The 15,991-nt window shown below is 43.9% G+C and overlaps 1 protein-coding gene across 3 annotated transcripts in view; it reads left to right on the plus strand.

Moving 5' to 3' along the window:
* The window catches only part of LOC115458021 (phosphatidylinositol 4,5-bisphosphate 3-kinase catalytic subunit alpha isoform-like), a 74,856-nt gene extending 59,713 nt beyond the window's left edge, over positions 1 to 15,143 (plus strand). For all 3 annotated transcript variants that reach the window (XM_030187783.1, XM_030187785.1, XM_030187786.1), the window contains 6 exons: positions 1,546 to 1,667; positions 5,122 to 5,200; positions 9,970 to 10,140; positions 11,238 to 11,355; positions 12,463 to 12,614; positions 14,072 to 15,143. In XM_030187783.1, the coding sequence (XP_030043643.1) occupies positions 1,546 to 1,667; positions 5,122 to 5,200; positions 9,970 to 10,140; positions 11,238 to 11,355; positions 12,463 to 12,614; positions 14,072 to 14,357 (928 nt within the window). In that variant the 3' untranslated portion in view covers positions 14,358 to 15,143. The remainder of the gene's footprint in view (positions 1 to 1,545; positions 1,668 to 5,121; positions 5,201 to 9,969; positions 10,141 to 11,237; positions 11,356 to 12,462; positions 12,615 to 14,071) is intronic.
* The last annotated feature ends 848 nt before the right edge of the window (positions 15,144 to 15,991 follow it).

The raw sequence follows: 15,991 nt of genomic DNA on the forward strand, positions 1-15,991 counted from the left end.
CTTCTCTGGTGGCTGTCCTGCACAAAAAGGCACTGCTGACCCCTAGTGGTAGTCTTGCAGTACTACAGCTAAGGTTTCAAGTTGCCAATAATAGGAAGATGTGGGCCAGTGGTCTGGATCTTTCTTTTGAAAAGGGGAGAGCATTTTAGGAAAAGATGAGGTTTCCATGGGGGAAGGCTTGAAGACTTTTAGCCATATGTTGGTGCTGGAGGGAGTAAGTATCAAAAAGGAGCACCAAGAGCCTCCAAATACGGGACAAAAGTTCCTTTAATCACACAGTAAGGACAACAATCTTCAAAAGGAAAGACCCGACACGGGCCGTGTTTCGGCGCACAACACCTGCGTCAGGGGTCTGCGTGAAACACAAACAGCAATATAATTATAATCATTAAAAAAACATATAAACAAAGGGCATTTGTAATAGAAATAAAGCATGCATGTATGGTGTCATTTAAACATAAAAAATACAAATAAAACAACGTGTGGTATCAATAAAAATAAAAATAAATATAAAACAACTTATGAATGTTATGTGTCCAAGAACAAAGAAAGTTGCTGTAAAAAAATAAATAAACGAAAGGTGAAATTGGCTAGAAGATGATGAAAAATAGAGAGAGACACCGCAGGAGTAGTAATATCAAATGTAGATAGCCACCTACGGTAAAGAAACAAATATAGAGTGAAGTTATTTACAATGAAATAGATATGAACAGACACATCAGGGAGTCATAGAGAGGGAAGTTATATAACAATCACAAAGTTCAATACAAGTTTGGATATTTTTATTTTAGTTACATTTGTACCCCGTGCTTTCCTACTCATGGCAGGCTCAATGCAGCTTACATGGGTCAATGGAAGGTTAAGTGACTTGCCCAGAGTCACAAGGAGCTGTGCCTGAAGTGGGAATTGAATTCACTTCCTCAGGACCAAAGTCCACCACCCTAACCACTAGGCCACTCCTCCACTTTTTGTGTTGCTGGATTTAGGTAATTAAGTTTGGTCAGTAGGATATGCTCTTCCGAACAGGTAGGTCTTTAGTAATTTCCGGAAGTTGAGGTGGTCATACGTGGATCTTATGGTTTTTGGGAGAACATTCCGGAGTCTTGTACCTATAAATGAGAAGCTGGATCCATGAATTGTATCCTGGGGCTTTGCCGTAAATAATTTTATGGACTATTGTACAGATTTTGAAAGCAATGCCTTCTTTGATTGGGAGCCAGTGCAGTTTTTCTCGGAGTTTTGTAACTCCTTTGAATAATTTTGTCTCATGCAAATTTGTTCATCCTCATTCATTCCCTTTTTCAGATAATTTGAATTGGCTGCAAGGCAGATCCCTTGGTCACTCCACTATTTATTTCTCTCCATTGGGAATACTGAACATTTAGTCCTAAAGTAATCAAAATTAATGAAAAATCCTAGTTCCTAGTCTGTGTGCAGAGATTTATGTAGACTATTTAAAGTCGTTTGCCGCCCTTGAGGACTGGCATTGAAGAGCCTCACAAGTTTCAGTGTTACTTCTTGACCGCTTTTCTGTGTCCATAATAGGTTGGAAGAGTGTCGGATCATGTCCTCAGCTAAACGGCCACTCTGGTTGAACTGGGAGAACCCAGACATTATGTCCGAGCTCCTCTTTACCAACAATGAAATAATCTTTAAGAATGGTGATGGTAAGTGTAAAAACGCTCTTGTGCTTGTGTGTATATATTTAAAATAAAACCACACAATCGACTAAAACTATAAGAACAAAAAGGTTTTTGGCACTGGAGGAATCAAGTGTACCTTTTGGCCACATGAGAGGCTAAGGAGGCGAAGAGTACTATCTGTCGTAACAAAAGTTTTTGGTAATATGGGACCCATATTTAAACTTATTGAGCCCCGGGGCCGTAGCCTCATTGTTAATAACATATAGATCTCTTATGTCAAGTCCGCTCCTGTCTTTAATATAATATACTCAGCTTACTTTTGGGGTGGGGGGTGTATATTCGTGTTAGTATATGGGGCTGGATTTTTCCAGTCTAGTAAGAGTGTGATAAGTAGGGGAGGGGAGGGATATGGAGGGGGCTATTAGGTTTGGCCTCTTTTTTTTGGGGGGGGGGGGAGTTGGGATGCAGTATTGTATTTGGACAGATTCTGTTAAGGTCGAGGGGAAGGCAGTTTGGGAGGTGTCATTATACTGGAAAAAGCTGACTGGGAAGCTGTACATTGGTAACTTTTTTTTTTTTAAATATTTAGGTGTTGCAATATCTCAGGCTTTCCAGTACTCAAATTGTTGATTATATAGTTTGTGGAGGGAGGGGATGAGGTTGGATTGGGGGGAAGAAATGTTAGTCTGATGATTTCAGTTTGATATACATTGTGAATGTTGGTTGGTTGTTATGTTGAGTCATCAATAAAATTGTTGAAACATAAAAGAACAAAAAGGTCTTTCTGAATCAATAGTTTTACGTCTTCCCGTACTTACCTCAATCTATACCTCCCCAACTGCAAAGGAATAAGATGCAAATCCTTTTACGCATCCAATTTTTCATTTCTAGGTAGCCAGCTTTGGAATGTCCTACCCAGATCTATCCGCACCATTAATGGCCTTTTGCCCTTCAGAAAAGCACTGAAAACCCATCTCTTCAAGACAGCCTATCCTAATGATCCAACCTAACCAAAACCTGCCAATCTGATTCTTCTTGACAACAGTCATATTCTGACCATGTTCCCCATTATCCTTCTTGATACCCCATATTCATCCCTTTACATCTTTCTCCGCCTACCTCCTAATGCTCATTTCCTTCTGAACCCAATTCCTCCTATGTTCAATTTACTTTCCGTTAACCCCATTAGTTTTTGCGTTTACTACAAACTGTATATTCTTATTACGACTTTGTAATTAATTATATTGTTACAATGCAAGCTGCATTGAGCCTGCCAGGTGTGGGAAAGCGCGGGGTACAAATGTAATAAATAATAATAATAATTGGAGCTGGTGCAGCCCCCTTTGTAGTCAGACCAGTGTAGAGTGCATTACAGTAATCCAGTCTTGATGTTATCATGGCATGCACCAGCAGTGATAAGACTTGCCTTCTTAATGTAAGGAGAGAGGCAGCATAGTTGTCACAAATGATGCCAGACCCCTACTATCTTTAGACCCTGCATAGGTGACCAGCATTCCTCTGAATAGATATGAGCCCTATCGGCTCAGGTAAATGTGTGTGAAATATGCAGTTAATGTTAGTTTGCTGTCTGTGTGAGGTTTCCTTGATATGGTGTTTTATGTGATTGTCTCTGTTTTTATAATGCCATGTCATTTCATCTCTGTGTGAATGTACTTATTGTAAACCGCCAAGAGCTCTATGGATTGTGCGGGTTATAAATGTTCTAAATAAATGAATAATTATAGACCAATTTCATCTTTACCGTTTATTACTAAGATAACTGAGAGGTGTGGTAGCCCCGTTAGTCCACTCTTAAAGGTTATCAATAGAAATCAAACAAAATAAAACATGGAAAAGAAAATAAGATGATACCTTTTTTATTGGACATAACTTAATACATTTCTTGATTAGCTTTCGAAGGTTGCCCTTCTTCGTCAGATCGGAAATAAGCAAATGTGGTAGCAGATAGTATATATAAGAGAAACATCAAAGTATTACTTTGACAGTCTGACAGGGAGTGGGAGGGTGGGGGTATGCATGAGGACATCAAAGCATTTCATTGATATTCTAACAGAATGGGTGTTGGTAGGTGAGATGAGGGTAATAAACAGAGAAATACAGCTTTATGGTTTATAATGGGTTAGAAAACCCAGATCCTTATTTCCTGTTTGTTGGGTGTCAAAATATTCAATCATTCTTATTTCAAAGGTCTTACATTCCTGTATTGTTTTAAATTTACCTTTCAGTATTCTTACTGTGAAATCACTGGTGCAGTGTTCTGGTCTTGTGAAGTGTTGGCCCACAGGGGTGGAGGCTTGACTGGCACCGGCTATTTTCATGTGATGTCTGTGCAGATTGAATCTTGTCTTAAGCATCTGGCCTGTTTCTCCAATATAGCATCCTTCGATACATTTTTTACACTGAATGATATATACCACATTGGAAGATGAGCATGTAAAATAGGACTATTTTACATGCTCATCTTCCAATATATATATCATTCAGTGTCAATTTGTGTTTTTTTTTGTGTGCTTGTTTGGTTGGTTTACTTTGGATCCTCTCTTTTATTCCTTACTTTGACTAAAGACATTGGCATCATTACAAATAGCCCAGAATGCAGCAGCATGTGTTCTTCAAGGATTGTCAAGATTTGATCATATCACTCCCTTGCATTGGTTTACTGTTGAATTTTGAATTCATTATAAGATCTTAATACAGGTATTTAAGGTTTTGACTGATAAGATCTCAGTAGTGATCTCCTCAAGTTTACATCTACACCAACCCTCTTGAACTCATCAGTCATCCTCAGTGAATTCATTAGATGTACCCTCCTTTCATGTAATTCCATTGGAGGAGTATAGAACATCTTTTTTCTATGTTGCAGAACCTAAACTTTGGAATGAATTACCTGTTGGTGTGTGCTCTTTGAGAAACCTTTAGGAGTATATATATTTTAAAAACCCTTTGAAAACACCTGGAGTGGAGGAGTAGCCTAGTGGTTAGTGCAGTGGACTTTGATCCTGGGGAACTGAGTTCGATTCCCACTGCAGCTCCTTGTGACTCTGGGCAAGAAGTCACTTAACCCTGCATTTGCCCTGGTACAAAATAAGTACCTGAATATACGTAAACCGCTTTGAATGTAGTTGCAAAAACCTCAAAAAGGCGGTATAGCAAGTCCCATTTCCCTTTATTTCAGTAGGCAATTGGGGATAATTTTGCTAGCATCTAATGAAACAGTTTCTGCAGAGATGGTTCCCTCCTGTTGTTGATTTTGAAGAATTTGTAAAATAGGGTTAAGCTGTGTGTTATTGTATTATGCATGTGATTTTGTAATCCACCTAGAATCGCAGATGGCTCGGAATATAAATGTTATAAATAAATAAAATAAAAATAAATGCCGGCTTCAGATCAGAACTCAGGTACATTTGGGGAAAGACCAAGGGCTTGTGAGATTCAGTAGTTCCAATTTCTTCCCTAGATTTACGGCAAGACATGCTGACATTACAGATTATTCGGATCATGGAAAACATGTGGCAGAACCAAGGACAGGACCTCAGGTACTGGAAACAGTGGGCATAGGTGCTTAACCTATGAGGAAAGTGCGGGGGAAAAAAACCCCTTTGTGATATGTAGTTTCTTTTTAATTTGAGTACACTTTTTGGCCCATCTTGATGAAACTGTCCTCTGGTCTCTGCATATGCTGTGCCAGATGTCTAAGCGCTGTTTTCATTTTATTTTCAGTGGACATGCACATATAAAAACTACGTATGGGCACTGGGAAAGCCACTGCTTGTCCCTGGGATCGGTAGCATGAATCTTACTACTATTTGGGTTTTTGCCAGGAACTTGAGACCTTGATTGGCCACTGTTGGAAGCAGGATACTGGGCTAGATGGACCATTGGTCTGACCCAGTGTTGCTATTCTTATGTTCTTATGGTAGGCTCACAGCTTTATACACACAGGGATGTTCCATGCCTGGGACCCACAATTATTTTTTTTGTTACATTTGTACCCTGCGCTTTCCCACTCATGGCAGGCTCAATGCGGCTTACATGGGGCAATGGAGGGTTAAGTGACTTGCCCAGAGTCACAAGGAGCTGCCTGTGCCGGGAATCGAACTCAGTTCCTCAGTTCCCCAGGACCAAAGTCCACCACCCTAACCACTAGGCCACTCCTCCACTTGAGGTTCTACATGGAATGTTGCTATTCCACTAGCAACATTCCATGTAGAAGTCGGCCCTTGCAGATCACCAATGTGGCCGCGCAGGCTTCTGCTTCTGTGAGTCTGACGTCCTGCACGTACGTGCAGGACGTCAGACTCACAGAAACAGAAGCCTGCGCAGCCTTCTACATGGAATGTTGCTAGTGGAATAGCAACATTCCATGTAGAATCTCCAATAGTAGCAACATTCCATGTAGAATCTCCAATAGCATCTATTTTATTTTTGTTACATTTGTACCCTGCGCTTTCCCACTCATGGTAGGCTCAATGCGGCTTACATGGGGCAATGAAGGGTTAAGTGACTTTCCCAGAGTCACAAGGAGCTGCCTGTGCCTGAAGTGGGAATCGAACTCAGTTCCTCAGGACCAAAATCCACCACCCTAACCACTAGGCCACTCCTCCACTGTTGCTACTATTTGAGATTCTACATGGAATGTTGCTATTCCACTAGAAGTCGGCCTTTGCAGATCACCAATGTGGCCTCGCAGGCTTCTGCTTCTGTGAGTCTGACGTACGTGCAGGATGTCAGACTCACAGAAACAGAAGCCTGCGCAGCCTTCTACATGGAATGTTGCTAGTGGAATAGCAACATTCCATGTAGAATCTCCAATAGTAGCAACATTCCATGTAGAATCTCCAATATTATCTATTTTATTTTTGTTACATTTGTACCCTGCGCTTTCCCACTCATGGCAGGCTCAATGCGGCAGGCAGTGGAGGGTTAAGTGACATTGCCCAGAGTCACAAGGAGCTGCCTGTGCCGGGAATCGAACTCAGTTCCCCAGGACCAAAGTCCACCACCCTAACCACTAGGCCACTCCTCCACTCGATGTACAATGTACCCTTTCTATATATAAAGCCACAGATATTGGTCACCCATATGTCTAGCGCAGTGGTTCTCAACCAGTTGTGTCCCCAAGAGGTGTGTCACAAAATATTTGGTATAGATAGGACGCCTGTGCTTTCCTTAGCAACTGTCTGTGCCTGCAAGCTGGGGAGACCAGAGATCCTGACAGGTTCTTGTACGCTCCGTAACTGGTCCCTATTTCTGGTTCCCTACTACACCCAGGTTTGCTGTCCATAGGATCTGTTTGCTACATAGTTTCTGGGTAGCATATTTGAAGTGTTTTGAGTTGCTTCACACTGTTTTGTGTTGCTGTCACTGAGGTGACACCAGAATTTGAATATTTATTTGTTTTGTATGACAAGTGATAAGTCTAAGGCTGATGTGTTACATACAGTTTTTTTTAAATATGGGACTGAACGGTAGGCCAATTCACTCTAAACTTACTATCAAAATTTAAACATTTAGCAGTGTTTTTGTTTCGCTGTGAATTTGAGTGTTCAGTGTGTCACATAAATTAACGTTGTCTGTCAGAGGTGTCATAACAGAAGAAAGGCTGAGAACCACTGGTCTAGTGCATACATTTGGACTGGATGTGCTATTTATTTATTTAAAAATTTCTATTCTATTACATATCAACATACACAATGAGAGATAAAAACAAATATATGCTCAGAACAGATCAGTACATTGTGTAAAGGGGTCCGCTTCCTCCACTCTGGGTTGGGGCCGGCAGCCCTGTTAGGCTCACAGGTTTCCAGAAAAGAACCAGACTGCCGTATGGACTTAAGACCAGAGTGCTTTATTCTCAATTCAGTTGCACCCTCAAAATTGAAATGCAGTTCACAAACAGGGTTCAGGCTGGGTTCCAAACTCCAGCCAACGTTCAGTTGCTTAACAGTTCAGGCCCACTTCCTTTGCACTACCTTCCCCTGTCCCTCAGAAGGGCTCAGTCAAAGTTCAGCCTGCTGTTCTATGCATCCCAATAATTCAACCCTTTCACAAACAGTCTCTTCAAAGGAAACCACTACTTAATGCCCCTGTCCTCTTCACAGCACCCAGGAGGACCCTGTACCCAACAGGGCTGGCAGCTTTCCTTCTACCTCACAGCACCATACCCCTGTGGCCTCTCACACTGCCTTCATGTGCTGGACAGGGCTACATTTACATTCTCACACTCCATGGCAGCTTACGCTTCCCCCCCCCCCCCCCCCCCCCAGGGAAGCTCCAGTGGCAGGCCCTTCCCGTCCTCCACCTACTCTATGGCAGCTTCTCTCTCAATCAGTTTCCTCTCCCTCCTGGTGGCTGGGAGCCACCCGGAAATCTCTCCCCCTCTCACAGCTGGAGGGAATTATATACTGGCGATGCAGCTAAGGGATTGAGCTTCCTCCCCTTCTCCCTCTAGTGGGGAAGGGAGTAACTGGCTCCCCTAGCACTGAGTCACTGCTCCCCCTGCTGGGGTTGGAAATCCGTTCCACCCTTTTGGTGCTACCCTCCTCTTTTCTGCTTGCAAGGGCTTCTGGGAACTGTAGTTCAGGGATTAGCGGCTTCTCTGTGGGGCCCCGAGTGCTAGCTTTGTCACAATTGCTCAAAATAAAGACACAAGCATCAGGTCCATGTGTGTTCAAACAAATATGTCTTCAATATTTTACCAAATTGATCTCTACTACTAGATAATCTCAAGTAACCTGGTAAATTGTTCCAGATTTGTGGACCTGCTATCAAAAAAGCAGTATTCAGGTATTGGCATACCGTGCAGTTTGCATGTTGACATTTGCCAATAACTTCAAGTTCTCAGACTGCAAAGATCTAGCGGGGTGATACTCCTGAATCATATCTTTAAGGTACCAGGGAACACAATCAGAGTACAGTGCTTGGTGGATCAAATGTACCACCACCTTGTACTGCACTCGAGAGTGAACTGGCAACCAATACAGTGAGCGAAGGATCGGGGATACATGTTCAAATCGAGACACATCCGCCAACGATCAGGCAGAAGCATTCTGTATCGCTTGCAATGCCTGTATTTTAGATTTCGACAAACCCAAATACAACACATTGCAGAAGTCAATATGGGAGATCACCAAATGCTGTACGACAGAGCGAAAATCACATTTTGACAACATTGGTTTTATGGGGTAGGTGCATAAGTCAACATGGAGGGTAGGTGCGTATTTTCATCAGTGCTACTCTGCCAGTATCCATTTATTTATTTAGATTTTGCTCACTCCTTTTTCAGTAGTAGCTCAAGGTGAGTTACATTCAGGTACTCTGGATATTTCTCTGTCCCAGGAGGGCTCACAATCTACGTTTGTACCTGAGGCAATGGAGGGTTAGATGACTTGCCCAAGATCACAAGGAGCAGCAGTGGGATTTGAACCGGCCACCTCTGGATTGCAAGACCGGTGCTCTAACCACTAGGCCACTCCTCCACTCCGGAATCTTGCTATTCTTTGGGGTTCTACATGGAATGTTGCTACTCTTTGAGATTCCAGAATCTTATTTAGATTTTGCTCACACCTTTGTCAGTAGTAGTTCAAGGTGAGTTACATTCAGGTACTCTGGATATTTCTCTGTCCCAGGAGGGCTCACAATCTACGTTTGTACCTGAGGCAATGGAGGGTTAGATGACTTGCCCAAGATCACAAGACGCAGCAGTGGGATTTGAACCAGCCACCTCTGGATTGCAAGACCGGTTTACGCGTTATTCTATAAACCACGCTGAACTTTAGGCGTGGCTTATAGAATACCACTTCAGTGGGGGGGGGGGGGGGGGGTTCAGTGCCAATATTGTAGGCGCTATATATAGAAACTAGCCCCAAGTGTAATGTATGGAATACTGTAATTGACACTTAGGTGCACACAGGTACACCAGCTCCACGGCCGGAACAGGTTTGAACGTCTAAATATTAGACGCATTAATACCTGTTATGCTAGTGTTCAGCAACAGAAGTAGACGTCTACCTTCGTTACAGAATTGGGCTCCTATTACACACCTTCCAGGGAAAATTGACTTAGCTGTGTCTCAAATGTATGCAGATTTTTTTCATGTGTATTTATTGTGGATATCCTGAAACCCCAACTGACTGCAGAGTCTCCAAGACAAGTTTGAGACAGAGAGATGATGTAATTCATCCTAGATCTGTCTCACACACAGAGGCAGAGGGAAGTTGAGAATTAGACCTGTCATCCCAGAAATTCTCATGATGCCTGGTTCACCTTAACTCTCCTTTCCCTCTCCTCATCACTTCTTCTACAGAATGCTGCCCTACGGCTGCCTGTCCATCGGAGACTGTGTGGGGCTAATTGAGGTTGTGAAGAACTCCCACACCATCATGCAGATCCAATGCAAGGGAGGCCTGAAGGGGGCACTGCAGTTCAACAGCAATACTCTGCACCATTGGCTGAAGGACAAGAACAAGGGTGAGGGGTAAGTTGCTCTTTTGGGGTCTCCTAAACCTTGACAGTGAGTAAGAAAAGAAAGGAGGGCAGGGGAATTATAGGCTAGCATGAGTAAAATGAGCTGTGAGAGAGACTATTACAATGGAAAGCAGGTCCTACTTAAGAAAGAGCATAAGGACTTGGAAATTAGACGTAAAGCATTAAACCAAGAATTTGAGGAGAAGATTGCCAAAGAGGCTGGGACAGCCTGACAGCGCTCCCGGGCAGTAAAGGTCATTGGGCCCCAAGGGTGCTGCCCGTCAGTGGCGTTCCTAGGGGGGCTGACACCCGGGGCGGATCGCCGATGCACCCCGCCCTCCCCCGGAACAGCGCGATGCCCCCCCCCCACCGGCAACCCCCCCCCCCGATCCCCCGGCGAAATAACCCTCCCCGGGTGCACACCGCTGGGGGGGGGGGGGGTGCTGCGCGCCTGCCGGGGCAGAGGGAGCATGAAAATGAAGAGCCGGCAGGCACGCGGCACCCCCCCCCAGCGGCGTGCACCAGGGGCGGACCGCCCCACCGCCCCCCCTTGGTACGCCACTGCTGCCTGTGCCCCCCATCCATACGCTAGTGTGCCCTCCCTGGCCTTAACTTGAAGGGCTCTGCTGGTCTAGTGGCTTCTTTGGGGGCAGGAAAGAACCCCACTCTTTCTTGCCCGCTTTTGCTGCTCTGCCCTGTGTCACCGTGTTTTCAAAATGGGTGCTGAGACATCCTGTGGTAGTCTCGTTGGTGTTGGCAGTCGTGAGACTGCTGCAGGGAAGCCTCAGCGGCCATTTTGAAAATGCAGTGACGCAGGGCAGAGCAGCGGCAGCGGGCAGGAAAGAGTGGGGGTCTTTCCTGCCCTCGAAGAGACCACTAGACTATTAGGGCCCTTCAAGGTGGGACCAGAGAAAGCCCACTGAGGCTCAGGGAGGTTGTAATTGCAGGGGGGTGGGTGGGAGAGAAAGCCTTTGGGGTTCTGCCTTGTTCCTGTATAGATATCTCACAACCCATAGAAAGTGACTAGGCTATGCATATTTGAACATGGGTTGTTGTAGCACCCACCTTCACACTTTCTGTCACCCCCCACCTATTGTTTCCTTACAGGTACGATGCAGCCATCGATCTCTTCACTCGGTCTTGTGCTGGATACTGTGTTGCCACCTTCATCCTAGGCATTGGAGATCGACACAACAGCAACATCATGGTGAAAGATGATGGGCAGGTGAGAAAGGCAAGGGGAGGGAAATAAAAGAATGCAATGGTGAGACCATTACAATGGTGTATCTTTGGGAAAGGTGATAAAGGAGAAGTTTGAAGAGGGCGATGCTGTGAATCTTACAGTACATAAGTACATAAGTAATGTCACACTGGGAAAAGACCAAGAGGCATATTTTCAAAGCACTTAGCCTTCCAAAGTTCCATAGGTTTCTATGGAACTTTGGAAGGCTAAGTGCTTTGAAAATATGCCTATTTCAAGGGTCCATCGAGCCCAGCATCCTGTCCACGACAGCGGCCAATCCAGTGTGGCATTACTTATGTACTTATAAGCAAAGATGGCACATATAGATAGGTAAGGGAATAAGAAGATTTAGAAAGTAAGGTGACTAATTTAAAGAAAGTTGCACATGAGGTCAGAGAGATGGTTATGTTCCAACTACTAGAATTGCCATCAAAGCCCAATGTTGTTAGGTTTCACAAATGTATGATGTTATAAAGTTATATTGCACATTGCCTGATCTTGTGAATGTTGGATATGAAGGATGATCTCGTGCGTAGAAATATATACAGACTATCCAAGTAGACCAATATAAATATAAAATATGTGATGAAAGTGCTCAGAAATATATCAGTGCAAAATTAGATTAGATAGCAGACAATGTTCTATTGTATATTGCAAACGGGTTAAAAGATAGAAAACAGAGGCCAGGGTTAAATGGTGCAGAAATGATCATCTCGCCATATAGTGCTACAACATGCAAGCTAAGTGTCCCACTTTTCGAGTTAATTATGAATTGACCATGCTATGGACATTGATTTACTTATACTATGGACATTTGTTCTTAGTGCGATGATTGAGATAAGGGTGCCTATATGTAGTTGAGTTATCCCTTTGGGGCACTGATAATATTTCTGAGCACTTTCAAGACATATTTTATATCTAAATTGGTCTACTTGGATAGTTTGTATATGCTAAACTTGGTCTACCAGGGTTATTATTTATTTTTGAATTATAAACTCTCCAGTTCTTGTGTATTTGGCTCATGGGTAGATGACATAAACCAGTTTGATCCATCCAGTGTCCTGAAATCTTCCTCTGTTCACTCACCAGCTTTTTCACATTGATTTTGGACATTTCCTGGACCACAAGAAGAAGAAGTTTGGGTACAAGAGGGAGAGGGTCCCTTTCGTCCTGACTCAAGACTTTCTCATTGTTATCAGTAAAGGGGTCCAGGAGTGCACCAAAACTAAGGAGTTTGAGAGGTATGTTGACCTCAGGAGAGTCCACAGACTTGCAGCACAGCAGAGAACACATGGTAGCATTGACATACTCTGTGTGGATGGGCTTGTCCTGGTCTCTAATATGGTCTGAAGGCTAAGTAAGGTCACTTATCTATGACTTGTGAGGTTTTGTATTGAGGTAGTGAGGAGAGAAATAACTTAGACCACAGGAAGGGTGGTAGGTACATGGAGAAGCTCTCTATTTGAGACAGTGGCATAGCTACAGGGGGCCATAGGGGCCTGGCCCCCCCCTAAATGGATCCAGGGCCCCTGGTTTGGCTGGTGGGGGGGGTCCCCAACCACGCCAGCTGAAGCATTTCTCCAGCTCTGCTCTCTTTACATTGCTTGCCCTGCTTCCTTCTTATCGCGCGCATGTTCAGTTTTAGTGAAACTGAGCATGCTTGATACTTTGCACATGCTCAATTTCATTAAAATCAAGCATGCGCAACATGAGGGGAAGCAGAGCAGGCAATGTAAGGAGAGCAACGCTTCAGCTGGTGGGGGTTGGGGACCCCCACCAGCCAAGGTATGTGGCACAGTGGCAGGGGTGGGAGAAGCAGGGAGATGGGACAAAATGTGCCCCCTCACTTTAGGCTCTGGACCCCCCCCCCCCCAAACACACACACACATATACTTTGAGGTCTGGTCTGGCTACTCCCCTTGAGATGGTGGTGGAAAAAAACTATTGGCGTTCAAGAAAACCTGGACAGGGAGAGAGGATCTACAGTGAAAGGGAAATGCATTGAAGGCTGACAAAATTGTCCTGTCAGACTTTTATATTCAATGCTGTGCTCAGACAGAGCCCGGCATCAAATATCCGAGTCTGATTCAGTGGCGTAGCCACAGGTGGGCCTGGGTGGGCCAGGGCCCACCCAACAGTAGCACACATTTAGTGGTAGCTGGTGGAGATCCCAAGCTCTACCAGCTGAAGACTTCCCCCTGATGGTAAGAAAAATGCTAGTCTCCACACTACCGGCACCTGCACACGCTCAGTTTTCAGCACATGCCTGCTGCAGACTGCCAAGGTGGAAAGAAGCATTTTCTCACCAGCTGAAATATTTTTTGGGTTGGGGGGGGGAGGGAGAACCCATGGTGCCCACCCAGTTCTTGCCTAGGCCCACCCAAAATCTATTTTCTGGCTACGCCCCTGGCTCTGATTTAGCCAGCAGCAGCATTTAAAAAAACCCACTGACTGCCATCAGCTGAATATTACTAGTCTGTAACTAAGTAAGAAAGGAAAAAAGTGTCGTACATGGACTTAAAGTAGTTTGCGGCTTGTGTGTGAAACCCGTGTAATGCACTCTTCCAGCAGAGACACAGCAATAACCAGCTGCATTGGACTGCTCAGGCAACGCTTTGTTCAGACTGAAGTGTAGTGGACCATGTGGTTGATATGCGATTTTTCTTCTCTCTCCTCTTCCCCCCACCCTGGAGAGAAGGTTCCAAGAGATGTGCTACAAAGCCTACCTGGTGATTCGCCAGCAAGCCAACCTGTTCATCAATCTCTTCTCCATGATGTTGGGCTCAGGGATGCCAGAGCTGCAGTCCTTTGATGACATCGCCTACCTACGAAAGACGCTGGCCCTGGACAAGACAGAGCAAGAGGCACTGGAGTACTTTACGAAGCAAATGAATGACGCCCATCATGGTGGCTGGACCACCAAGATGGACTGGATCTTCCACACCATCCGCCACATGCCCTTATCCGAAGCAGGGCATGATTAGCGTGGGGGTAAGGTGTGCCCTGGAGCTACAAAGATCATGTGACTGGGTCTTCCATACTGCTGCTGAAGTTGTGTAATTTGACACAAAATTTAATTGGCCAGTAACGTGGACTATATAGTTTCTTGTAACAGATATTTCCTGGAGGGTCGGGGCTCCTTAGTACTACAGCTGTATGTGAGGGTTTTACACTGCCCAAGAGGCTTTCCAGCACTACAGTTATACGTTAAGAAAGAGAACACAATAGGTCGAAAATAGGGAGGAGGAAAAAAACAGATACAAGAAATGCTACAGGGATGGAGAGGAAAGCAGGGGCAATAAGGCATTAACCAGAGATACAGGAACTACTGAGGAAATGAAGAGGAGCAGGCAGGTGAAACACAGAGGCAATAAACAGACGCATGAACTGTGAGGGTAGATTGAGAGGGATGAACTGTGGGCAGTCACAGAAACACCTGTCCAAACCAGAAAACTAACAGAACGAAAAGTTTCAAGATGAAACCAATTTCCTGTCACTTGAACCTGTACTGTAAAACAGATTTATGCTGTGGGGGTTTTTTTGCACTTATACTTTGTGTTATGACATGTCCGTCTAAACTTTGTTATTCCTTTTTCTCCCCTCCCTCCAATAAAAATGGTGCCTATGTATATTTTTATGGATATGACAGAGTGAGCTGTAAGAACTGTTTGAAAACAAGGCATGATAAAATGACTTAAAAAAATGTTATGAAGGCATTCTGAATTATTAAAACAAATAAAATCAATAAAATATAATTCAATGCATCCAGTGTGGCAAGCTTTTACATTTCATTTCATTTTAGTTTAATAATTTAAAATGACATTTATAGCCCCCCTTGTGGTACCCGGTCAAAATAGCCCCAACATAATAGCCCCTCACATAACAGCAACTGTCAAAACGGCCTGCCCACAATATAGCCCTGGACAAATTAGCCCCCTGACAAAAAGGCCCGATCAGGCTGCCCAGAATACGGCACTGCATTTTTTCCCTAATAATCTTACCTTGCCAAATAGGATAAGGTTGGTAAGACTATGAAAATGATGGCAATATTGCTTTATTTAGCATGTTGATGGAAGAATAGTTTCCTTAAACAGCAGAACAGATCGTGAATACCAGTTGGTAGCTATAGAATTTTGTTTATTTTTATATGTTTTATACAATGCAATGCTGGTAGGAGCCTTTATCACTGAAGATTTCACTTGTAATTTAGCATCTTTTTTTCTGATGTGTTATTTTTTTTCTAGGGGGCTATTTTGTTAAGAGTTATTTTGTGGGAGGGGCCATTTTGTCAAGGGCTATTTTGTTACAAGGCTATTTTGTCGGGGCTTTTTTGTCAGGGCTATTATGTCAGGGTGCTCCCACTTGTAGCCTAAAATAGGTTTGAGGGGGATTACAAATTAAAAAGAAAAGAAGGAGCTTGCCCTATATTGAGGGTGCCCAGCATCCACTGGCACCCACAGAGCTGGACCCAATAAAGCAGTCAAGATGTATGTCTTCATAGTTATTCTATTTTTTTAAAACTTAAATTATGAAACTTAATTATATTTAAAAGACCAATGAAGAGTGCAGTGCATAAATCTGGATGGATAAGATTTCCCATTGAGTGGCACGGCTGAGG

The sequence above is a fragment of the Microcaecilia unicolor genome, chromosome 14 (assembly GCF_901765095.1).
Source record: "Microcaecilia unicolor chromosome 14, aMicUni1.1, whole genome shotgun sequence".
Taxonomy (NCBI): Eukaryota; Metazoa; Chordata; class Amphibia; order Gymnophiona; family Siphonopidae; genus Microcaecilia; species Microcaecilia unicolor.